Genomic DNA, 26,330 nt, shown 5'->3' with positions numbered 1-26,330 from the left:
GAGACCCAGGTAATTCTGACTCTGCAGCCACTTCAGGACGACCCCCTGGGCTGGGGTTTCTGGGCACAGGGGGTCAAGGGGCAAGGAACACAGGGCCAGTCCCGAGGAGTCATCAGTCTGTCTTGAGCTGGGAAAGCCTGGAATGCAGTATCCCCCAGAGCCAAGTGCAGTGCTTAGTGAGACATCTGTTGAAGAGTCCTTCAGAACCTGGGGGCACGTGTTATGTGAGGGAAAAATGGTAAGGCCAAACAGAAACCCTGCATGAACTCCAGTGAGTAAGAGAGAAACACACAGAAAAAGAGGGGGGATACATGCCCCACTCATGAACCAGAGAACCTTCTCAGCTCTGGTGGTGCCTTATGGGCATCCTCTGCTCCTGACTTCTCACATCCTCTGGGTGCTTCGCCAAGTCACCATGGTGGGCTCCTTGGTGGGCAAGTACTCAAAGGGTAGCTCGATGGGACTCCCACCCAGAGCATGAGAGTCCACTCACTAAAGTCCTCTCACCATGAGTATGGGATGGCAATGCACACTCGAGACCACCCTCCCTGCTCCTCGATCTCTCATACAAAGCACCTGGACCCATTCAGTGGCCCTCAACCTGGTGTCCAGAAGCCCCCTCCAGTGCTGGGGGGCCTGGTGCCTGCGTTGTGGCCAACTTGCCCAGACAGAAGACACTGAAGAGCCCATAGACCCCAGAGCTTGGGTGTGATGGAGACGCGCAAAGCAGCATCTCCAGCTCCCAGGTCAGATGTGATATAAAGGCCTGCAATGTGAGTGCGAGCGGGTCAGTGCCAGAGTCTCAGAGAAGGTCCTGAGGTCCCCCTGGCCAGTGTCCCATCCCCTGGGCAGGCAGCACCCTGAGAAGTGGCAACAAAGTGGCCACTCACGTCTTCTCAAGATATTGCAGTGAAACTGAGATGAAATAAAAACATGTCCAGTTCTCAGGCTGGCCCCTTGATCTGGGATGTATGGAGAGGGATGCAGCCAACAGGAGCTGCCCTGGGGACAGAGGGGAAGGTTGGCCAACCTCCTGGAACTACACTGCCATGCCTGGGCTTGTCCAGTGTGCGGAAGTCCAAGGCCCAGAACTAAAGCTAGGCAGGGACCGAGGGACTGACATGGACGTGAAGGAGCCCTCTCTCATGGGCAGAGTGCTGGACGCCAGGGCAGAGTCTCCTCTGGTACTATTCGGCCCAGGTGCCAAGCCTGGAGGTGGATGGCGGCCCCCAGCAGGAGGGCCTGAGGGACACGCACTGACCTCTGGGGCACTTACAGCTCCAAAAGACCAGGTGACTACTGAGTCTGCCACTAGCCTGCAAACAGAAGAGGACGAATCTGAAACACAAACAACCAGGGCAGGATGAGCACCCAGACCCAAAAGGAGTGCCCAAAAGTCAGCACAGAAAGGACACACAGCTCAGTGGAGAGATGAGCAACAGGCATTTCAGAGAGGAAACCACATCGGCCAAGGAGGACACGAGGGAAACCGAGAATCTGGGTCAAGCTCGTCCCAGGTCAGTGCTGCCCACAAATGCACAGCAGGAGCAACGTGGAACCCTCCCCAAGCCTCAGAGACCCAGGTGGGGTGGGAGGCAGCACTCCCCATGGCTCGGTCCTCACATCTGGGCACGTGAGGAGAGCTGGGGCCAGCAGCAGGGAAGGGACAGGTGTGGAGAAATGCCACGGAGCAGGGCCTCACAGCTTCCCCATCAGCAGCCACACGTCATAGGTCTCCAGTTCACTGGGCAAGGTCTCGTTCAAAACCAGGATTTGGAGGAACAGCAGCAGCCCACAATCTGTTCAAAGGACCCTCCCTCATGATCTGAAACCACTACCGGGAGGTTCTGGGGTTTCTGGAGATAGCTGGTAACCACTCTTGGGGAGAGGAGCAGGGTGCCACCATGAGGGAGTTGGGTGTGGTGATCGCTCGGGTTCCTGCAATGCTGAGGCCTCAAATCCAGGAGGCAGCCTCTGCTCCTCAACTTGTGCCTGGGAGGCTTCTGCAAGGAGAGAGCAGGCTGCATGCTGGAAGAGAAAGCACTGCTTCGCCACTCAACATTCCCACGGCAGCAGCTGTGTGGGTGCCTGGCTAATGGGAACAGGGAGACACCGACCTTGCCTTCCTGGAACTCGGTGACCCTCAGGGGGGTCCAGACTCGTGCACAGCAGCCACAGCCCGGGAGGAAGAGGGGGGCAAAGACGGGCAGCAGGAAGATGCGGAGTGCCCCAGAACTCCCAGATGACAGCACCTGGCACCTGAGTGAACAGAGAAAGGAATGTTACTGTCATACCTGGAAGGAGGACAATAGGTTGTCAGGACAAGAGGAGCCAGTGGTCCAAGGACAAAACTGCATGAGAAAGCGTGGGGTCCTGGATGTGCTCTGTGCAGAGTGCAGGGCCAGCGCAGCTACCCAGAGTGTGGGGTGATGAGGAAGGAGACCTGAGACCACCGGAAGCCTCCCCCAGGGCACCACAGACAGGTTGGGGCTTAAACAGGAGAGGGCTCGGCTGCACTTTAAATCCGGGGTTGACAAGGACCGAGTGCGTGTGGTGTGGCACAGAACCTATGGTGTACAACTGGAGGAGAAGAGACAAGAGGGGTCCAGGCAGGCGGGGAGCCTAGGCTGACCGCACTGGCCCCAGGCCATGAGGCCTGAGCTCAGCTACTAGCAGTGGGGACAGGGAAAGGAACATTTACTCTGATCAGGCACTTGGGAGGCAAGGAGACAGTAGGGAGGGCGGTGGTCAGGAGCAGAGTCAGGTGGCTGCCCTGGGTGGGCTGAGCCCCCAGATGAGAGCAAGAGTTCAGGAAATAGTTTTGAAGGTGAAGCTGTCTTTCTCCGAGACATCTCAGGTCCCAGGGGAAGCAGGAGACACAGTGAGGATTTTCCTTCTCATCTGCAAAAAAGACAGAGAAAAAAAACAAAACAAAACAAAACGGATAGACTGTTGCTGAGCACTGGGCCAGCAGCCCCAGGGTGGCTTGGAGGGGAGCTGGCCTGGGCTTTCAGCCCAGAGATGGGGAACTCCGCCCAGAGGCCCCGCCTCTCACGGCTTCCCTGGCCCCTGAGGAACAGTATGAAGGTCAAATGTGATCGCTGTCACTTTGACTCTCACCAAGTCTCGGGGAGTGGACGCCTATGGCAAGGGCTCAAAAGGGCACAATCTGGCCTCCTCCAAGGAGCCGCACAGGCCCAGCCTCCATGGGTTCCCTGGGCCCACAGCTCCATCCCTATCAGCTCTGCCCTGCTCCACCCCAGCCCAGCTCCCCAGGGGCACCACCCCACCCTGCCCCAGCCCCACCTCCTTCTCCAGAATCTCCTCCTCACCCAGGTCTTTCCCACACTTCAGCCCCAGACTCCTTGCCCTGCTCCTCTCACCTCCGCCCCTCTCTTCTGCCGGCTGCTCACTTCCTGATCCTCCTTCAGGTCTCGCTCCAGGCCGCTGGTCTCATGGCTCCTTCCGGCCTGATCTTCCAGGCTCCTCAAGAGTGTGGAGGCTCCTATTTTGTCTCCTAATGGACAAGACCAGCAAGGGAATGCGCCTTTGTTCCTACGTGCGTGCCTACATGAGGATGGGAAGCCATACACACCGGAAATCAGGGGCTTCAGTGCCTGTGGGCAGGACAGGACCAAGGCCAGCTTGCGCTTTCACCTGTCAGAGGTCTCAGGTGTCAGTGGCGGGTCACTGTCCTGCCTGGTGGCCACAGCCCGGCCATCCCAAAGCGCCCATGACTCGCTCTGCTTGCAGGCAGGCGGGACCTGCTTCATATGCAGAAGGTACTTCCGGGCAGGCCCTCCAGGCTCTGCGACCAGGAGCACCTGCCAGGCAGCCAAACTGCACCTTCTGGTCCCCTCCACGGCCACAGTCCCTGCCCGCCATCCTTCTAAGTGTGTGTCCCGGCACTGCCCTGGGCCACATATGAAGGCATCCTTGACTTCCTTCCAGCCTCCTGCTTGTCCCTGGACTGCGACCTCACGCAAGCGCCACCTGACCCCGGCGAGCCAACCCCACCAGGCCCTGACTCTGCAGGGCTCAGCTGCTTGTCCGTGGTTCCCCTCCTGGTGGGGCCCAACCACGAGTCCATGGAGGATGGCCCACTCACTCGGCGGACCCCCAGATCCTTCCAGAGTGGTAGTGTGAGGGGAGAAGTCATTTTCTCTTGTTCCTTGTGGGGTCTCCTGGGTTGTAAATCACCATCACTCCTGGGGGATGGGTTTCTGTGCTGCGGGCTGAGGCATCATGGGGTCCCTGTCCCAGCCGCATGAGGACACGCCAGCTGCTGTGATGAGCAGAACCAACCCTGAGGGAACCTGCACATGTGTTTCACATTGGTTGGGCCCTCCTGGGTCCCTGTGGTCTGAGGCTGCTGCCCAGAAGAAAACTCTGGTGGCTTGTTGTCCAACATTGCTGTCTTGCTACAGGTGATTTTCTCCCTGTTGCTCTGGTCCTTGCGCAGGTGAAGACGCCCAGACAAGCAGGCAGAAGAGTGTTTTCTCCCCTGGCCACCAAGCAGGCACCCTCTGCTTTGAGAGGTAGGAGTGCTTGCAGCCCCTTCTTGCTCAGGGATGCCACCCACACAGCTGAGATTTGGAGGCACCCAGGAGGGAGGGGCTGGGTTGGCTGAGACACTGACTGGTGGAAACTGGGCAAGCCAGGGATCCAGTCACACACCCCAGTAGAGGACATAGCAATGGCCATGCCCCAGGGGCCAGCCAGGCTCCCTGGTACCTAGCTCAGACCCACTGAAGAGGGTGACCCTTTGTCACCCAGCAGGTGAACAGAGATTCAGTGGGATGATGATGCTCTGGGCCAGCCAGTGTGTGAGGACGTGGCACCCTTGTCTGTGGTTTGGGGCGTGAACACAAGGGAAGCCTTTACAGAAGGCGGTTTGCTGGCATGTGTCAGCACCTCGGGTGTGTGCCCTGTGCCCCAGGCCTCCTCCTGCACAGCCCTTCAGTCAGTGAGTGTGTGGTCACATCGAGTGGCTCTATTGCCAGAATGAGTTTTCCCTTCTCTTCCGTCAGGAGGGAAGTATCAGTAACTTGTGGGATCCCCAACACTGGGAGGTGAAAACAGACAACGTGTAAGGTTGAAAACAGACACATGAAGTTGTGCAGACGTGGAGGAGTGTGCCCGAGATGCTGGGAGTGGAGAAGTCATCCCCCCTCTCCCCGACTACAGAGAGATGTCCGGATAGGGCTGACCTGTCTTCAATTGCTTGCAGTCGTGTCAGGGTCAGAGGCCAGGTGGCTCAAACCACAAACCGTGTTGGTTTCGGAGGCCGGCAGCCAAGGTTGAGGTGTTGACACAGAGTCTGTCCCATCTCTCCTCCCTCACTTCTGGGACATTGCTGGCCATGATGGGCATGTCTGGGCTTGGAGAGTTCTGCCTTCCTCTTCACCCCAGTTCTCCTGTATGCCTGTCTTTAAATGTGTCCTTTGTATGGGGACAGCCATCCTGTTAGAGGTGGGCCATCCTAATGAGCTCACTAGACCTCTATTAAGACCTTTCCTTTGTCTATAAGATCACATTGATGTGCTTGGGATTGAGACCCCAGCACTTGGATTTGAGGGGATATGATGTGGCTCCTCACACCCTACAAAGGCGCTGAGGAACACACTGGAATGTTCCTAGGATGGAAGGAGGGTCCTCATGGCTGCAGGGGGTGGAGGGAATCCAGGGGCGAGGAGAGCAGGCTGCCAGGGTAGGAGCCACATCACGTGGGGCCTCATGGGCCTGCGAGAACTGTGACTCTGCTGTGCTTGGGGAAGGAAAGGCCCAGGAGACCCTGGGCTGATTGCCTCAGGGACCTTGTCCCCACCCTCACAGCCATGTGGAAACAGAGGCTCTGCGAGGTGTTGAGAGCCTGCTGAGGTTCCGGGCCATGGCTCTGCTCTTCCGCCTCTCCCCGACTCCGGTAAACAGGGACCCCCCTCTAAGTACAAGGATAGAAGTGAAGATGGATTGCCTGTGATCAGGTCCCATGTAGTCATGGGCTATCTCTCTATGCCTTGGCACCTCCTCAGCCGTGGAAAGATGTGACAGTAACGTAGCAGGTTCTCTGAGGTTTAAATTCTGTGATCCCGGCATGGTTCCATCCCAGGCCCTGGCAAGCACAGGGAGCACACCCGTCACTGAAGTCCCTGCTCTCCTTTGTTCTTTCTGTAGGCTCTGGGCAGGGCCCAAGGCATCTGATGACAGTGGAGGCAGTGGTGTGGGAAGGGCTGCAAGGAAGGTGCCTCCCAAAGGCTTGGGGAAGACACCTGGCAGGGTCGTCCAGGGTGGCCCCGGGGCCAAGGCCAGATTGGTTAGTGCAGATCTGCCCTCAGCAGGCCTAGAGTAACATGGGGTATCTTCAGAGCATGGGCAGTGATGGGGCCTGGACCTGAGGGGTGGGGTGGGGGTCGGGGGGAAGCCAAGCCCAGGACTGTGCCTGTCTGTGCAGAGAAAGGACCAGAGGCAGGCTATTGGGCTGCAAAGCCAGGGGGACCCACGTTCCCTCCTCAGTGCTCCCAGAGTTTCAGGACCCTCTGTCTTGGAACTCACCAAGTGCCTCTCTCCACCTGTCCTGCCCTCCTTCCTGCCTTCCCCACAGACTGCATGTGATGGCCGGGTCCTCTGTGTCACCATGCCCCTGTCTGCAGACAGCGTGGAGATAGATGGAAAGATCCAGCCCTCTGTGACCCCCTCTTCCGTGTTACCAGGCTTGCAGGATGCTTGGGCACTTGGGCCTACGTCCAGACCAGGGCATTGTGTCGGACGTGGTGCCTAGATCCTAAATACAACTATGAGGGCAGAGCAACAAGGGCTGGTGTTCAGCTTGTGGAAATCTTGTACTTGTCTTTGGGTTTGGTGTCATGTGTTTGCAAGGCCCTTGGCAGGTGGAGTGACCCTGATTTCCAGTGGGCCTCTTGGGGATGGCCCTAGATTGGGAGCTGGAGACACTCAGCTGCTGATCAGAAACTTGTGGCATCGTCGGTGGACCCAGGAGGAGCCCCTTCTGCTTCAGGGTGCATGACTCATGCAAGCTGACACTCCCATCATCAGGAGCCAGACTGAGTCTTCTGCTGTGTGACAGGCAAGGCCCAGGGACCCATCCGTCCTAGGCTGGCCTCAGCGCATGGCTTGGGAGCCACACTCTTGGCTGAACGTGTGAAATGCTGCCGCTTCAGATGAAAAGGGACCATGGGGACCAGACTGAGGCCTGCTTGGGGCGTGGGCTTCCAGCCTTATTGGGCTCACCCAGTGCCGTGTGTGAATAGCATAGACAGAACACAGACTCACGCTTCTCATTCGATTCTTTATTTACTCCCATGTTGTTTTTGCAGTCATGATAGCCCATGACTCCAAAACAACAAAGTTTTGTTGTACTTTATTAGAGCTAGAAATAGATTTTTGCTTACAAGAGAATGCTTTTGTGTGTCCCTAGGGACCTGGCAGCTCAGGGATTGGGATTATCCTTGAACTGCTCACAGAGGGCACACGTGTAATCTAAGGACTCCTCCTCCTCCTCATCCGCCTCAGGGGCCTCACTTGGGGCCACAACTAAAATGGCCACCTTCACGATGGAATCATAGGTGTTGTACAAATTCATCGCCGAACCATAATCTGGGTACCTTGGGGGGCTCCTGGGCAGTTGCCCTGCGCTGTCCCTTCCAGCAGTAGCCGGGAATACAGACATGGAATTGCTGGACATACCCTCTCCCCTGGGGCCACCCAGCTCCCTGGGGAGATGGTTTTCCTTGGCCTGCCTGGCTACACTGCCTATAAACCAAAGGCCACAAAACAGAAATGAGCAACGGCCGGGGATTCTGTGAACATTTGGGGTTCCCTTCTGGACCTTCTTGTCAGCCTCTTGGGTGGACTCATTGTGACGAAATCGAGGAGAGTATCTGGTCACCACCACTTGCTTCTTTCTCTTTGGGGCCGCTATCGAGCTGGTGGCGGGCTGAGCAGTTGTTCTGGGGTCACCTTTCCTCTAGATGTTCTGCAGGAGCAGAGGCTTGTCTCTCTGAAACTTGGAGTTGCGATAGATCTGAAAGGAAATGAATCACTTTAGCCACCGTGGGGGAGAATGGCCATTGCTCGCCGCCCTCCTCCCCACCACTGTCATGGCCTTGGTTAAGTATGGAGATAAGGTCTCTTCGTTCCTGGCAGGTTATGAGGCCCTAGCAAGTGCACTCCCTAGAGCTCCCCCAGTGCTGGCTGTACTTGATGTGTTACTGGCCCTCCCTGACATCAAGTGGCCCCTCAGGGTCTGGAGTCACCCCTGTGGATCCTGTCTAGGGGATGGTGGAACAAGACAGGCCCTGCTTTCTCTTCTTTCCTTAACCACCCTCTCATGAGAAAAATGCTCTCCTGGGAAATGAAACCTGTCCAGCACTCAGCTCATCGAGTCTAGTCTCCCCAGGGCTCTCTACATTACCATCATCCTCTTCTTCCCTGCAGAGCAACCTGAAGGGCAGATTTTACTGAACATACAGGTTCAGTTTGTGAATGAAAGTCTTAATGCTGTCTGTCGAAGATCCTGTCTGTGCCCCTACGCTGGAAGACCTCCATCTGGAAGAGATCTGCCTCGATGACCACCATGTGTCCCTCATCGTTCCAGTGCACAGAGGTGAAGGCCGCATTCTCCACGATCATCCAGAGCTTCCTTGGGAAGGACAGCCTGAGGAGGGCATTGTTCTCTTCCTCATTGGCTGTTTCTGGGTTCAGGCCCTGTCGGGGTGGGTTGTTGGGAGCCCAGATCTGGACTTTCAGGTTGGTCCCATAGCTTCTCCAGAGCCTCCCCTGAATCCACGTTTGGATCTGGGGAGACCTGCTGTGGCCTCTCCATCAGTTGATGGGGCGAGCGGGGCTGTGCATGTCTCGTTGGAACTCTGACTAATCATGAAGCCAGTCTAGCTCAGGAGCATTCACCACCCAAGCAGTGAACGCTCATGGCAGAAGGGCCTCAGACCACGGTCAGGGTGCCCAATAAATACTGTCTGGAGATTCTAGAATCTCGGCTGTGGGCCATGCAGCCAATTAAGTGGTCGGCTTCCTTAATTCCTTTGTGATATCACAGAGGTGATGTGGAGAGGCAGCCCTGGCCCAGTGTTGGGGAGCGGGGGATGGGAAAGGAGATGTGATCCCCAGCTTGTCTCTTCACTGAAAGTACAGAAAAGTATGTTTCAGGTTTCCTGAAAAGGCTTCCATCTGCTGCCAGGCTCCTTGTTTCAGGAGGCCAGGCCCTGGATGGGTTGACAAATGTTCTCCTGGCTTCACCCCCCTCCCTAGTAATGGGCAGACCTGTGGCTGGCTGTTCAGAGCCAGGCCCTGGTGAGTCCTAGCTCGGCTAACACTGAGAGAGACTCCAGGCGTCAGATGGGACCCTGGCAGCTGTCCCTCCCAGAAGATGGGGTCCAGAGTGTCCTGGTTGGCATAGCCTGAGTTGGTGGGTCCCCCGTCCTTCCTCCTCTTCTGGCTTTGGCCTCCTCCATTTGGTGCTGCTGGTTGGTAGGTTGTGTTCAGATGGCCCCAAAGTCAAGAGTCCTATTGTCCTGCCCGCGCCGCCCCTCGGGTTGAATTCTCCCCAGAGTAGGGCTGTGCTCAAGTACAGTGGGAGCGACCTCACGTTCCATTTGACTGTTCCCAAGCACCTGAGACAAAGACTCCCAAGGAGGCCGTGTGGGAGGGCATAGCCAGGCACTCCGCTTAGCTTGCAGCCTCCCGGGCTCTGCCCACCCCCAGACCTCCCCCTGCTGCAGATCACAGACTGTTGTCTTCAGTTTCCATTTCTTCCCATAAAGACTGCTCTTGTGGCCCTAGAGTGCTCAATATGGGAAAACCTGTGTGTGTGCTTTCCCCATCCCCTTCCTGGAGCCTCAGATTCAGCCTCCCTTGAGGCTGCCTCTAAAGCCCTATTTCCTTTTGTCAGTGGGGTGGTTGGGCTTCTGCTACCGCCAGTCCTGGCCTCCCATGTCCAACGTGGGTCTCCATGGGTACTTGCCCTTTGAAAGACTTGATTGGGGCCTCAGGGTACAGCCTGTTCTACTGAAAACAAGCATTTCACTGGTCCTCCTCTCTGCCCCTGCCCCTGTCCCCACCACCACTGTGGACCTGTTCTCCCTTACCCAGATCCAGGTCCATCAAATGATTTTGCTGGCTCTTGGGTTAGGCGCTTTTCAATGGGCCTCCTTTACATACACTCACTCTCAGGGACATGTGTGACTTGTTGAGTTAGATGTGACCAAAGGAAACCCCTGTCTACCTGTATCTGAAAAAGGGTGAGAGTCTGGGTGTGGGACTGGAGGAAATCCTAATGGAAGTCACCTGTCTTCACTGTAAATGGACAATTGAGCACTGGGTTTGGAGATGCGTGTTCTCTGGCCTTTGTGGGCCACTGTTCTTCAACATCACCATGTAGGGGACAGACTGGCACCTTGGAAAGGCCTATGTGCAAGGACCCTAGGGCACTGTCCCTCAGTTCTGCCACACGGCAGGCTCTTTTGCCCCGTGTGAGGGCCACAGCCTGCTGTCTAAAAGAGACTGCTAAAAGGGTATGGAAGAGGCTCTCCCAGGGGTAATTCAGGCTAAGGACTGGCAGCGTGGATGGAGCCTTGACTTGGGCTTGCTCCCTGGCCTTTTGGCTTCTAAACAGGCTTACAAAGCATTCCTTCAGGTCAGTTACTCCGGTTGGGACATGACCTTGGAGGCTATGAACGTCGGTGGGGGCCCCTGGTGGCTCCTCAGAAGGGGACGGAAGGCCATGGCATCTGTGGGCAGCCTGGCTAGGTGGCCTTTCCTGCCGCTGCACCCTCCCACTGCCACACTCGGGGCTCCTCCTTGCCCCCTGGGTCCTGAGGGAGCTGCCTTTCCTGGTTTCCCTCCCCGAGGCACCACCCAGACCCTCGCAGTGGGTTTGTGTGTCACTGAGGGGTCTTTGTCAGCCATGGCTCAGGACACTTGTGTTGTGCACACACAAGCCCTCATGATGTTCAATACCTGCCTTTCTCAGCCTGGCTTTCCTGCCCTTGTGCTTGGTGGCCCAGCCCCGGTGTTCCCAGCCCAGAGGCCCTCCAGCTGTTCTCCTCCCTCACTGCGGCTGGGGAGACCTAGAGCCTCAAGGGTCCACCCATGTTACCTTTCCTCCCATATTGGAGGAGGCTCCTGTAGGGACCTTATCCCAGTGGGCACTGGGACCATACAGTCAGGTCCTCCTCCCTCCTGCTCAGCGAGGAGCTGGTCAACCAGGCAGGTTCAGTTGGGCAGGAGGCCCCATGGCAGCAGCAGGGACAGGGTGCCGCCCTTATGCGTGAGGCGCTGGGACTGGACAGAGATGCCAGCCCCCGGCAGAGTCAGTTCTCAGCAAACCCCAGAGCAGCCCCACAGTGCTTCTGGTTTTCCTCATCCCCTTCCTTCCCTGGGCCAGCTTTTGTCACCTCAGGGGCATCCTGTAGCACTGAGAAGAGGAAGGCGTGAGAAGTTGGAAGGTCAGGCCTTGGCATGGGGTGGGTGGGAAGAGCGGGGGCTCCAGAGGAATTGAGACCAGGGCTCTGAGCCCACCCCAGCCATCACTAGCACGTGGTCCTGCAAAGAAGCCCAAGCCCCATGGCCTCAGTTCTTCATCTTGGAGGTGTGAGGAGCCCTGTGTGTTTGGCTGCAGGGTATGCCCGAGGGATGAGACTGAGCTCACAGGGCCTGAAGGCCGTAGACACTGTGATGGTGGGGCAGGAATCTCTCACACTGTTGCCCCCAGACGCTCCTCCACTGTTGAGTGGATGGGGTTGGCGTCTTTGTGATCCAGGGTATGTCAAACAATATGAACCTCAATAGGATGTGGAATAGCTAATCAGCCAAACAAGATGTTTCATAGATAAAACTATGTACCTTTTCCAGTTAGACCATTGTGGACCATAGTGTTAGTCACTCAGTCATGCCTGACTCTTTGTGACTCCATGGACTGTTAGCCCACCAGGCTCCTCTGTCCAGGGAATTCTCCAGGCAAGAATACTGGATTGTCTGCCCTCCTCCAGGGGATCTTCCCGACCCAGGGGTTGAACCCAGGTCTCCACATTGTGACCAGATTCTTTATTGTTTCAGCTACCAGGGAATGCCCATTTGCAGTTAGAGGACCTGTTAAATTTGGGTGTGGAGGAATGTTGCAGCAGGACATGACAAGAGGCTCCAGGAAATAGAACAAGAACCTCTCCTTGCCTCTATCTCAGCTGATTTTCCATCCAAACCCTTACTTTCCGTAACTTCAGCCCCAACCAATGTCAAATCCTTGATTATAATGGCCAGTTACAGTCTATAATTCAAAACTAATTAACACCTTGGGTTCTGGCTCCCTGGAACCAGGAGAGAGAGGGTCAGTCTATGGATTTCTGGGCATCACTTCGAGGGAGTGTGACCGGAGTTCTGCAGGTTTCCTAGCAGATAGGGGGTAGAGAAAACTCCTACTTTGCCCCTGTGGTCAATAGCTATGCAACAAGAGCCAGGACCCCTTCCTCCCCCAGAAAGAGATCCCTCTGAGGTTTATTCCAGCCCGTTTCGGTTTCTTCTCAGCCCTAAGACACACTTCACGTGATTTTAGCTCCTAGACCAACATCACTCTAGGTGTGGGGGGTCTCCTGATTCTCCTAGTGTCCCGACTGCTAACACAAGGCCTTTCACGGAGCAGAGGCTCCATGAAGGTCTTGGGAATTAGGAGCCAAGGAACAGGGGCTATTTGACTCAAATTAATTGTCTGCTATTTCCTTAGATATCCCAGGCAAATCCAAATAAACAGAGATCCCTTAGCTTTACAACATGACTCGCAAAAAGTCTAAGAAGCAATAATTCCAACTATCACTTTTTATTTTCTAATTCTTCCAACAACCAATGTGCTACGTAAGTTCACATTTCCAAAATTGTTCTAGTTCTAATTACATACTATGCTGTGTAGGACCATGAAAAACAATGGAAGAGTCCCCAATCTCTTTTATAAAACAGCAAAACTCATGTTCTTGAACTGGCTAAGTACAAACACACGGTGATCAATGTCACTGACATAGTTAGATACTGGGATGCATCGTCTTCTATAAAAAGGAATAACATTTGAAAAATTCCTAAAGAAAAGAGAGAGGAGTCTCCATGTCATTGTAGAGAACAGGAACACAAAGACACCACACAACGACTTCCCCCAATGGGCCTGGGCTCTCACTGCTGAGAAGACTGACTTGTCCGTCTTCAATCATGAAGGGAAGGATAAGCCTCCTTTCTTGTCCCCCAGGACAAGCTGCTGGACATGGGCCTGAAAGGAGCCTGGCTGCTGCTCTGGCTCAGGGTCCCTCTTCCTCCACTCTCAAGCCTCTGCGGAGGGGGTGGAAGGAGCTGGGACCCCTTCAGCCCATTCTGTCCAGATACTCCAATACCTTAAACTTGCTGGTCTCCACATAGGCCCGGGGACCCCACAGGAACTCATAGTGGGCAGGGTCGCTGTCAGGCACCTGCTGGTACTCCAGGTACACCTCCCGCACCCACACATGGGTCAGCAGCTCCCTGGGCTCCCCACAGATGTAGTGCTTCCTCCCAGGATGCAACCCCATCCTGCAGAGTTCTGCCCAGACCTCCTCCTCAGGGGCACAGTCTTCGTACATGATGATCAGGCACAGGATCACCACCAGAAAGCCAGCCTTGGGCAACCTCTGCCCATCCCTCAGCATCTCACTGAGGGTGAGAACCAGGGTGGGGAGCAGGACATACCTGTGTTCACTGGGGTCCACCTCCAAGCCAAAGACCACCTGCAGGCTCTGCTCAGCTTGAAAGAGGACCACAGGGAAGTGGTCCTGGTAATCTTTAAGGACACTATTCAGCACTTCTGCCTTTGTAATCGGCTCCTTGGTGATATACCTGCTGAGCAGGAATCACACCAGCTCATTCATCTTCACCCGTAGTGTATCTCGGAGTGAGGACCTGGCACCTTCTTGGTCACGCAAGGTGCCTGGCACTTCATCTTGCCTGCTGAGACCGTGCTCTTCAGATTGGCTCTCCAGAGTGGCAACCAAGGCATGGGAGACTGGCAGACACCCAGAGGGCTCTGGGGGAGACTGGCTGTTTCAGCAGCAGCCCCCTCCCCCAGGATTCCCCGGACCAGGAGGGAAGAGGAGGAGGAAGCTGCATCTGCTTCCCCTATCTGCTCCTCCTCCACCTCCTCCACCTCCAACTCCTCCTCCACCTCCACCTCCTCCGCCTCCTCCTCCACCTCCTCCTCCAGCTCCTCCACCTCCACCTCCGCCTCCTCCTCCACCTCCACCTCTTCCTCCACCTCCTCCACTTCCTCCTCCACCTCCTCCACCTCCACCTCTTCCTCCACCTCCTCCACTTCCTCCTCCACCTCCTCCACCTCCGCCTCCTCCTCCACCTCCGCCTCCTCCTCCACCTCCACCTCTTCCTCCACCTCCTCCACTTCCTCCTCCACCTCCTCCACCTCCACCTCTTCCTCCACCTCCTCCACTTCCTCCTCCACCTCCTCCACCTCCTCCGCCACCTCCTCTTCCTCCTCCTCACCCCAAAATAATTGTGCCTCCATCAGGTCCTCCTTCTCTCTTGGATCCTGAAAGACTCTCTCAGGCTGGCGGAGCTCATGCATCCCAGGCATGATGACTGGGAACAAACCACAGAGAGGAGTGAGGCAGGGGGACAGATGGGGACCACGGGCCTGCAGGAGAGAGTGGGTGTGAATGGCCTCAACTGAGAAACACACCCTGGGCTGTCTGATACAGGTCTCCTCTTGAGGGGTGCTCTTGGGCCTCACAGGGGTGCTTCTCCTGGGCAGGCTGTCCCCTGGCTACCCCAAGGAGGAAGGGTGGTGGCTCCCTAGGGTGCAGTCAGCAGAGCCCTGAGTTCCGTGGCTGACACGGTGGAGGGATTTGGGCCTTGTGGGGTCCCCTCTGTTCTGGGATGGGGTAACCCTGGTGCATGATCACGGCACCCTTCTCACCTTGACTCCTGGCACTGCCTGGACCTCCTCTGCTCCCTGACCTCAAGACAAGGGCCTCAGAACTACACCTTTGCCTCTTGGTTCCTGGAGCTCCTAAGAGAGAAATGGAGGGGTCACCTAGGGTGCACACTGTGGCAAAGCCCTAGGTCTTCTGTGCTTGTTGGAGGGGTAGACTCTCTGAAGTCCCCCTGCTGTGGGGTGAGAGGTTCCCTAGGGGCTCCCTTGTAGTGCTCCCCTTTTCCCTGGCACAGCCTGGACCCTCTCCTTTGGGGGCCTGCAGGGAAACTCAGAATAAGACCCAAGTCTGGATAGAAAGCATGGAGGGCCCCACCTGTGGCTGCACCTGCCCAGGGCCTCCTGCGGGCCCTAGGCTGGGGAGATGCTCAGTCCTCAGCTCCTCCTCACGTCCTGCCTGGTCTCCCAGCACTGACCACAGGGGCGGGTTCTGCTCAGGCCGGGGAGTCCAGCCCCTGCCGACCTGAAGCCTCTGCTGTCCACCTGAAAACCTCACCTGCCGAGGCCCCAACACTATAGGTGAATAAACTACTCACCCTGCTCACCCCGCTCTGGGGCCTCCGAGACCACCCCCCCGACAAGTGCTAGCAAACCTCCCTGCCTTGGGGTCCAATCACCTCAGTCTTTTTTCGCATGGAGCCTGGACTCCAGGCAGGACCAGGGATTTTCCCTTCCACCACTTTGAGGCCCTGCTACTCTCACAAGGTCCCGAGTCACTCTGAGGCCCGGATGTCAGGATATGCTGCACGTGGTCTTCCCTCCTGGGGACAACCCGGGTCCCCTCTGGTCTGGGGTCCAGCTCCACTCACTCCTCCCTCCGGATCCTCACCTTTACTCCCGCTAGGACCTGGGCTCCGTCCTCTCCCCAGCTGAGGCCCTGCTCCTCACACCAGGGCCCCAGTCTCTCTGAGACCCAGATGTCAGGAAGTCTGAACACTGTTCTAGGACCCCAGTCTGAGATCCGGATGTCAGGAACTCCGCCCCCTGTACCAGGTCCCCAGTCTGAGACCTGGGTGTCAGGAAGTCAGACCATGCCTGTTGCAGTCATCATATCCCAGGGTGTCTCAGGACTGACAGCAGGGATGGGCTTTTCTGAGGTCTCTTCTCATTGGGGTCCAGGGTCCCCTCAGTCCTCCCTCAGGCACCTCACTTTGCCTCTGGGTAAGACCTGGGATTCTCTCCTCTCCCCAAATGAGGCCCCGTTCCTCTTAACCAGGTCCACAGTCTCTCTGAGACCCGAATTCTGAAACTCAGGACCAGCCTAGAACACTAATTCTACACTGAGACCTCCAAGACCACCCGAATGTAGGGGGTGGGAGTCTGTGGGGTCCCCTCAGATTGGGGTCCAGGATCCCCCAAGTACATTAGTGCATGCCCTTTGAGTCCCATGAGGACCTGGACCCTTCCCTCTGCCCACATGAGACCCCACCCCTTATCCTCGGTCCCCAGTCTCTCTGAGCCCCTGATGTGGAAGTCAGGACATGCTGCCAAGTGCTCATCCCACCACCAGGGATGCCCAGGGCTGGCAGCAGAGGCGTGGAACTGTGGGGTCACCTGTGTTCACCCTCCGGGTCCTCATCCTGAGCCCTGGCAGGTCCTGGGATGCCAAAGTCCTCGGCAGAGGCCAGACCCTCACACCAAGGGCCTCACTGCCCTGAGGCCCCAGGAGGAGGCTGTGGACGTTGCAGCAAGGCTCCAAGGCCAGGGCTTCTTAGTGGTTGAGGACGCCATGGGCTGATACGATGTCCCACGAGTCACTCAGCCTTCCCTCTGCTCTTCGCCTTGACTCTCAGCTAGTCTGGGCACCACCCTCTACCCACCTGATTTTGCTTCCCTTAGAGACCCAGGCCCTGTCAAGCCAGCACACCCGAGAGGGAAACCAGAGTGGGGAACTCATTCCCACAACCCTGCCAGGGTCTCCCAAGGCTGAGAGCAGTGATGACCTGTATGTCCTGGGGCCCCAGAGCCCCCTTGGCCCCACTACCTTGACTCCTAGCGTGGCTGGGCGCCTTCACTCTGCTGACCTGAACCCGAGCTCTCTGACCCAGGCCCTCACTTCTCCACCTCCCAGTGGGATCAGTGATGTCACATCTGGACGCCATGCCTCGTGGTCCCCCAGGGCTGTCAAGAGGGCAGCACATATATTCCCTGGGAACCCTCAGTCTCCTCTGGTCCTCACCTCGAGTCTCCGCAGGACGTGGGGCCCTCCCTCTGCCCATCTGAGACTGCACCCCACAGACCCAACCTCTGGCTCCCCGAGTTCACTGAGGAAGAGTGGGCATGGTGGAGGGGTTCTTAGACTGACAGCCCGGCCTGGGGTCCCCAGTAATGGTGGAGTTGCATTCTATGGGACCCTCTGTTCTGGGGTGTCGTCCTCACTCAAGAGGGGGCCTCCTTGTCCCTTGAGAGAAGGCTGCAGTCCCAGCACAGATGCTGGATGGAGGGCAACTGCACCCATAGTAAACACGTGGGGTTTACTAAACTTGATTGTGTGGTGCTTATTGTCAAAGCTGGGAAATGGACTCACATTGTTCTCTGCACATGGGGGGAGAGGTGACGCTTTGTGAGTAATAAATCGTCGAACCAGGAAAGAATTCTTAACCTGTACAGTGTTCCTACTTTTCAGTCAGGGAAAGCAAGGGAATTTGAAATTAGAAAAGTACAACAACAAAAAAGAAAAGTACGACAATATATAGATGCCAACTTTATGTTTTTTATTTTAATTGGAGGCTAATTACTTTATAATATCGTATTGGTGGTTTTGCCATACATCAACATGAATCCAACTTTAAAAAACGGAAACAAGCAGAAAAGGATTCTGATCTGCAGAATGGTTTCCAGAGTGTCATGTGGGTGCTGTACCTGAGCCAGAAGAGACAGTATCGCCTATGGGACATTTAAAATTTCACGCACACTGAAAACTGTTTCTTCCTGAAATCTGGAAGCATCACATGGGTGAATGACACTACAATTGCAGTGAGGTTTACTCCACTTTTCTAGAAGCCTCGCTAGCAAGGAGGGATGGAGTTCAAGCAAAAATCTTGTCATGTTGATATGATACATGTATAAATGGTGAAATGATCACAGACATAGTATTAGCTACCACCTCCATCCTGTCCCATTTCTCTTTTGTGGTGAGAATGTAGAAGTTCTGCTCCCTTTGCAACAGTCAAGTATTTGACAAGGAACTGTGAGCTGTAAGCTCCTGCTATACATTGGATCCCAAAATGTGGTAGTATTGTGAGTGGGGGCTAGTACCCTGTGAACAATCTCTCCCTATTTCCCCATCCCCTGATTCTTGGTAAACACTACTCTCTTCTCTGTTTCTCTGACCGTTTTACTTTTTAAATTTATTTTTATTTATTTTTTAATTTTTGGCCTCGCTGCTCAGCATGTGGGATCTTAACTCCCCAACCAGCGATCAAATCCACGCTCCCTGCATTGGAAGTGCAGAGTCTTAGCCACTGGACTGCCAGGGAAGTCCCAGTTTGTCCTTTTTAGACGCCGCATGTAAGTGATAACAAACCGTATTTATCTTTTTCTGTCTCCCTTATTTTACTTAGCATAATGCCCTCAAGCTCCTTCCAAGTTGTTGCAAATGGCAGGATTTCCTTCTCTCACATGGCTGCATACTGAATATGTCACCTCTTTATCCATTCATCCACTGACGGACGCTTAGGTTGTATCCATATTTTGTATATTGTGAACAATGCTGCAATAAATGTAGGAGTGAAGATATCTTTTCCATATCCTGTTTTCATTTCCTTCTGAATATACACTCAGAAGTGGAATTCCTGGATCATATGGTAGCTTCCTTGATTGTGTTCTTTGATGCACATAGTTTTTTTTTTTTTTTTAATGAGGTCCAATTTATCTGTTTTTTTCCTTTTCTTTTGGCTGTGTTTTTGGTGTCATATCCATGAAATCATTACCATCAAAGTATTTCTAGAGATATAAATAAACACAGGATAGGAAGTACACATATAATTCTTTCCTCTGACCACCAAGAGGTCCGAGAATCAATGACCCTTCAGTACCAATGAGCACACTTAGTGTACAGATGTAGTTTTGTCAATATCATTTGACAATAAAAGGAACAAGAGCTCCATGGCAAAATTGATGATTCTAGAATTGGGACGGGAAAGATGGAAAATGAGCCTAGAGCATCTTTGTAGGGTGTGAAAAAAAAAGTGCTCAAAAAGTTTCAAAAAAGGAAGCAAGGTTTTCAGGGATATGACAAAGGTATATACAAAGAGAGCTGACAGGAAGAGCTCCCACTGGTCAGTCTGAACAATTTGAAAATAAAAAATATATAAAGTTGTATTGCATTTTAACCCAAAGTGTAATATAAATACCATGAGTCCATACTGAGAAAAATAAATGATTTCCTAATTACACAAACAAGGACGGACAAATCTCCCACCGAGAAAGATTCCAGTTTATACAGACACTCCCACTTCTAGAAAGTGGAGCACAATTCTCCACCCCTGAAGCAAGACTTTCTTCCAAAGAGGACAGGATGGAAAGGGGGCATAAAACAATCACCTTATTGCACAGACACATGACAAGCACTATCTCAGCCAGATGATCAATGAGAGCATCATCAGTGATCAATTGTGCTAACAGTATATACACTTGATAGGATGTGATGAGAGTGGGATTTAACATCTGTAATATTCCTCCCTCAAACTCCTAATCCCAGACTAGGCACGAGTAAAATATCAGACAAATGCTAATCAAGGGACATTGTACAAAACATCTACTGAGTACTCCTCAAAACTGTCAAGATCATCGAAAACAAAGAAATGTTAAAGCTAAGAGGAACCCAAGGAGACATTACAACGAAATGTTAGGGTGGTTTCCTCGCCAGGATCCTGTGGGTAAAACCTATAGAAATCTGAGTAGAGCATGGGCTTTAGTTGACAATAAATAATGCATCAATACTTCCTCATTAACTGTAATAAATGTATCGCATTAAGGTAAGATATTAGTAACAGGGGAAACTGGGTAAGGGCATGTGAGAATTCTGCTATTTTCACAAATATTATTCAAATCTTAAAGAGTTACACAGGAAAAGGTCAAAATAAAGTCTATTGACAGTTTCAATAAAAAAGACAAGGAAACTCTGGGCAAAAGATGCTGAGTATGATAAAAAAGGAAATAGGAAACCAAACACAAGCACACAGAACCTGTAAGTGTGAAACGACCCTTGCTAAATTACCTGCAGCTTTCCCTCTCCCTTAACCTCCAATCCCATATAATATACTAACCGGGCCTCTCCCACCACAGAAACATCTCTGGATCCACTTTTTGTCAAGTCCCACAAACACTGCCCTGATCCAACCTCATAGATGTTTGCCTGGATGTGGCAAAAGCCACCAACCGAGGCCAGGTGTAGACCTGGAACCCTGTACTTGCTCAAAAACCACTTTAAGATGTTTGCCAGTGTTATTTGCCACAGAAGTCTGTCAAGATCCAGGCAGGGGCCAGTGTCTTGCCAAAGATACAAGGGTCCAGAGCAAACCTTTACCTTGGTGTACGTCTCAGTGTGCTCTGTCGCTCAGCCGTGTCTGACTCTTTGCGACTCCATGGACTGTAGCCCCCCTCGGGGCTCCTCTGTCCATGGGATTTCCCAGGCAAGAATACTGGAACGGGCTGCCATTTGCTCCTCCAGAGTATCTTCCCACCCAGGGATCGAACTTGCATCTCCCACATTGCAGGCAGATTCTTTAACACTGAGCCTCCAGGGAAGCCCTGAGGAAACACAGGGACTTCACAAAGGAGCAGAACATTCACTGAGAATCCTTAAGCCAGGGATGGCACCTGTCCAATCTGTGATGCCCTGGGCAAGATCAGCTTGGGAACATGGTGGTGTGTTTCTACACAGAGGCTGCTGCTGAAGATGCTGGATCCTGGAAATGACCTCCGTATAAGTCGGTTGTGGGGAGCAGTTTGGGCCCCCTAGCAGCCAAAGGCCTGAGGTTCTTATGTACCCAGAGCAAGATCCCAACTACACCTAGCAGGCACTTCCAATAAGGCGCGTGAGGAGTACCTGTTATGAAGGTGTCATGTATCCATCCTGGAGTGGCCCCCGGGGCTGTGGTCCCGGAATTGGCCCCAGAGCACGGATGTCCTCATGGAGACCCGGGCAGCAGCTCACCTGCAGCGGCATCTGCTCCCCACTCCCTCTCCCAGCCAGGTCAGATGGGATCTCCAGAGGCTTGCTGCTTCCACCTCTATGGGGCGGCCGACCCTCTTTGCAGCCTGCACCCCTGGGACCTGGTTACTTTCCAAATCCTCATTGGAGTCTGGGGCCTCTTGCACCTAGGAGAGCATCCTGGGTACCAACCCTGCCATCTGCTAGAGCCTGTCCTCTGCTCAAACAGCCTGACTGGCTCCTACCTGGCTCTGCGGATGGCTGATTAGATACCCCTCTGCCTCTCACACTCAGGCTCAAAAGCTAGGACCGCACAGTCACATTCACAAGACCCCGAGTTTCCTCCAACACATGGGATTCCACAGCGAATGGTCTAATACACCTCAGGATCTTAGACATGTGCCCTGCACTTCTATGGCAATGAATACTACTGACCCACCATGAGGAGATCACCCAGATGCTGTGTCAAGTCCGGTCGGCTCCACCTGAAGCACTGTGGAAGGGGATGCTGCCCTGGGACTTCCAGATAAATATACACGCATGAGGTCATCAGGACCAGGGCCTAAGCGGCTCCTGTGGCAGGTAGGGCAAATCCCAAGGCCAGGTTCTGGGGAAGAAGGGGTGCTGTGGGCAGCAGGGGTGGTTGGCCTCGGGGCTGGGCCCCACAAGGAGGATGCCCCCAGTCCCAACAGGGAACTTTGGCACCTAGCTGCTGGCCTCCTGATGGAGACTGAGCACAGCCCCGAGGGGGCTGACAGTGCAGCTCAGGGAGGGCAGCAGGGGTGTGACTGTGGGTGTGGTAGGAGGAATCCCTGCAGCCAGCTCCTTGCGGGGCAGCCTCTCTCAAGGGTCAGAGACGCAGGACTTTAGTCTCTGGGAGAGCAACCACACTCCGAGTGGTCTATGTCTGTGTGTTGTCCTGACTTGAGGATCAACCCCCAGGCGCCTGTGTCCCTTCAAAACAAATGGTCCTGACAAAAATGCTTCTGCTCAAAATTCATTGGCCCCGGGTCATCACATGACCCTTCCTAAGTGAAGAGGCCTGGCAAGGTCGTGTCCCCATGTGTGCAGGGAGAGAGGAAGACAAAGGTGACTGAACACCTGACATCTCTTCAATTCCACACTTCCAAGCAAATGCTCAACAAGAACAATGGTTAGAATTTATAATGACAAAATCTCCTTTGTTTTGGGGAGGAGAGTCTGAGCAGGTCACATGGGTCTTGAAATTCTCCACCTTTTCCAAGAGTCCACTGACTATCTGGCAGCTGCCATATATGTGGGCAGAATCACATCTCCTGTTCCCGTTGTTCTCTGGCACTCAGCACAGAGCTGCCCCCTCGCCCCCTGCACCCGTCTGCACCCCCCACTGCAGTGACCCCCACCACCTCCTTAGGGCCGGAAGTCGCTCCTGCCCTTTGATGCCAGGCACAGCCTTAACCTGTAAGTCCTCTGCTGCCTCCACACTTCTCAACCTGCCTGAACCCAGGGATTCTGGCAGATGTTACATCTTTACTGGCGAGTAGTTATTTCTAGTGTGATTCAGATCCAGACTCTGTCCCTCTCTCCTCAGGAAACTGTTTTGTTTTCAAGACACCTCAGAAAATCGGCAGCTCAATAGGAAACAGAATAGAACACCAGGCAAAATTGCTGCTCTGAGTGTTTTCCTCTTGGAGGATATATTATTCAGTTTGGGCATTGTGTGTGCTTGTGGGTGGGGAGCAGTGTCTTTCTCAGCTGTGAAACTTGTTCCCAGGATTCCAGACACCCAGCATGTCCTGTGCACATTTGCAGCTTCTCCTCACACATTTCTTCCCACTGAAATCTAGACCATGCTCACCAGTGGCTGAAATATAGTCCAGATGACCAAATAAATTGTCATTTCAATATACTTGGTAATCAGCTTTCCCAGGGCAGAGAGGATGGCTAGCCAAGGGAACACAGTGAAATACTTCAAAGAGCAAGATTCGCATTTCTCCAGGATTCATAGCAGATGGGGGGTGGTAGAAAACACCTCCTTTGCCCCTGTGGTCAACAGCAATGCTTCAGGAGCCAGGAAGGACCCCTTCCTTCCTGCCTCAGAAAGAGATCTCTCTGGGCTTTATCCAAGATGCAAAAGGACACCTCACAGCAATGATCCATTTCAGACTTTCCCATCAACCTCATGACACACTGCCTGTAAGTCTGAGGGCTGCCACCAACCAACCTCATCATGATCACCTCCCACAGAAGGAACCCAAGTTCTCAAAGCCCCAAACCACCCTGGCTCAGGTACCGACACTTGAGTGCTCCTCCTGGAGCCCCACCACCCCTTCCAGTGCTGCCTTGTTCCGTGGGACTAGGGGACGTCTCTCCACCTTCCTTGTGTGACTGCGGCTCTGAGACCTTCACTCTAGCTGTGGGGGTGTTCTGCTTCTCCTAGTGCCCCCACTGCTAACATGGACTTTCATGGAGCAGAGGCTCCATAAAGGTCTTCGGAATAAATGAGCCAGTGAGCAGGGGGCTCAGATGAACTGTCTCCTACTTCCTTAAATAACCCAGGCAAATCCAAATAAACGGAGATAATTTAGTTTTTGAGAATGCTACACAAGAAGGACGGAAGCATGAATTCACTACGATTACTTTTATCATCTAATTCTTCCCCCATCAATACTACTGCTCAGTAAGTTCACATTTCCAAAACAGTCCTAATTCCACTTCCACTGTATCCTGTTCAGGACCACAACACAAAATGGAAGAGTTCCCAATTGCTTTGACAAAATAGCAAAACTCCTGTTCTTGAACTGGGTAAGCACAAACACACTGTGATCATCATTCACAAAGCTGAGACACTCAAGTTTATTTAGCCTTCCATTAAAACAATCCAAGTTTGACAATTTTCTAAAGGAAAGAGAAATGAATTTGCCTATCATCATAAAGAACAGGAACCCAAAGGTGCTACACAATGGCTTCCCCAACTGGCCCAGGCCCTCAGTTCTGAGAAGGCTGACTACTCCCTCTTCAATCACAGAGGCAAAGATTAGCCTGGCTGCTGCTCTGGCTCAGGCCTCCTTGTCCTCCTCCCTCGCAGCCTCTGCAGACAGGAGTGGGAAGGCCCTCAAAGTCCTTCGTCGGACCCTGAGCACAAATGCCATGACTTGCTCTTTGCTGGTCTCCGCATAGGCCCGGGGACCCCACAGGAACTCGTAGCGAGCAGGGTCACTGTCAGGCACCTGCCGGTACTCCAGGTACCCCCCACCCACCCACACTTGGGTCAGCAGCTCCCTGGGCTCCCCAAAGATGGAGTTCTCCCTCCCAACATACACCCCCATCCTGCTGAGTGCTCCCCAGACCACCTCCTCAGGGGTGGGGTCTCCATTCCTCATGATCACGCTGAGGACCAGCACCAGTAGACCGGCCTTGGGCAGGCCCTGCCCATCGCTCAGCATCTCATCGCAGGTGAGGCCCAGGGCAGGGATCATACCGTAGGTGTCCTTCCTGGGGTATACCCCCGTCACCTCCACACCAAAGACCAGCTGCAGGCACTCCGAGGCTTGTCTGAAAACCACCGGGAAGTGCTCCTGCTTATCCTTGAGGACCTTCTTCAGCATTTCCGCCTGGGAAGTCAGCTCCTTGGCTCGATACTTGAGGAGCAGGAAGTTCATCAGCTTAGTTATCATCTCCTTCAGAGTTTCCTGGGGCAAGGCCTCCCGAGGGGCTGAGGAGGACACTGTGGAGGAGGAGGCCGAGGGGGATGCAGCCTCTTGCACCTCAGCCCCCAAGAGCTGCACCTCCACCAGGCCCTGGGCCTCGCCTGGGTCCTGAAGGTCTTCCTCGGGCTTGTTCAGCTTACTCATCTCCACCAGGAGGACGATGCCTGTGATCAAACCCCAGACAGGCGTGAGACAGGGGCTTAGGGGAGGAGGGGGTGGGAATGGCCTGGGCTGAGAACCCCACTGCCCCTGTGGTCAGTGCACAGAGGCCAAGGCGGGACATGAGGAGCAGCTGAGGACCAAGCATCTCCCCAGCCCAGAACCCACGGGAGGCCTTGGGCCGTCTGATACAGGCCACTTACAGGTCTCCCCTTGAGGGTTTCACTCAGACCTCACAGGGGCGCTCATCCTGGGCAGCCAGTCCCTTGGCTACCTGAAGGAAGAAGTGAAGTGGCTTCCCAGGGTGTAGTCAGCACAGCCCGAGATTTCTGGCACTGACAAAGCGGGGCGATTAGGGCCTTCTGGGGTCCCCTTTGTTCTGGGATAGGGAGCCCCACTCAGGGCACCCTCCTCACCTTCACTCCTGGTACTGCCTGGGCCTCCTCTGCTCTCCGACCTCAGGACATGGGCCTCAGACTTCTGCCTTGGCCTCCTGGTTCCTGGAGCTCCTGTGAGAGAAATGATGGGGACACCTTGGGGGTAGTGTGGCACAGCCCTGGGCCTTTTGTGCTGGGAGGAGTGGACTCTGTGAGGTCCCCCCAGTTGTGGCATGGGAGGTCCCCTCGGGGCTCCCTTGTAGTTCTCCCCTTTCCCCTGGCACAGCCTGGACCCTCCCCTTTGGGGGCCTGCAGGGTAACTCAGAACAAGATGCGAGTCTGTACAGAAAGCGCTGAGGGGCCCCACATTTGGCCGCCCCTGCCCAGGGCCTCCCGGGCGTTCTAGGCTGGGCAGATGCTTGGTCCTCAGCTGCTCCTCATGTCCCGCCTGGCCTCCAAGCACTGACCACGGGGCAGGCATCGGCTCAGTCCGGGGAGTCCAGCCTCTGCCAACCGGAAGCCTCCACCCTCCGCCCGAAAACCTCACATCCCAAGGTCCCTGAGCCAGATGTCAAAAAACTTCTCACCCTGCTCACCCCGCTCTAAGGCCTCCAAGAGCCCCCCCAAGGGCCAGGATCCCTCCCTCCGTGTTGGAGTCTAACCGCTTCAGTCCTTCCTTGCGTGGAGCCTGGACTTCAGGCAGCACCCGGGACTGTCCCGTCCGCCATTTTGAGACCCTGCTGCACTCACGAGGTCCTATCTCTCTGAGACCCGCACGTTAGGAAGTCAGACAGGCCGAGTGTGCTCTTCTCACCGCAAAGTGTCCCAGGGCCAACTACAGGGGCGGGGATCTGTGGGGTTCTGTCGGTCCTCACTCAGGGTCCCCCCCAGTCCTCCTTCAGACACCTCACCTTGCCTCCGCGCAGGACCTGGATTCTCGCCTCTCTGGAACTGAAGCCCCG

The 26,330-nt window shown here is 54.5% G+C and overlaps 1 protein-coding gene and 1 pseudogene across 1 annotated transcript; both read right to left on the bottom strand.

The window, feature by feature from the left end:
• Positions 1–7,447: 7,447 nt before the first annotated feature.
• Positions 7,448–8,897, bottom strand: LOC128069376 (heat shock transcription factor, X-linked member 3-like; annotated as a pseudogene).
• A 15,284-nt stretch (positions 8,898–24,181) lies between these two features.
• On the bottom strand, positions 24,182–24,976 carry LOC128069360 (melanoma-associated antigen 10-like). Its single transcript, XM_052662589.1, has one exon. It carries the CDS (start codon positions 24,974–24,976, stop codon positions 24,182–24,184), a length of 795 nt encoding a protein of 264 aa, XP_052518549.1.
• Positions 24,977–26,330: the final 1,354 nt, after the last annotated feature.

This window comes from Budorcas taxicolor, chromosome X (assembly GCF_023091745.1).
Source record: "Budorcas taxicolor isolate Tak-1 chromosome X, Takin1.1, whole genome shotgun sequence".
Taxonomy (NCBI): Eukaryota; Metazoa; Chordata; class Mammalia; order Artiodactyla; family Bovidae; genus Budorcas; species Budorcas taxicolor.
This window is presented reverse-complemented; position numbering and strand designations above follow the sequence as displayed.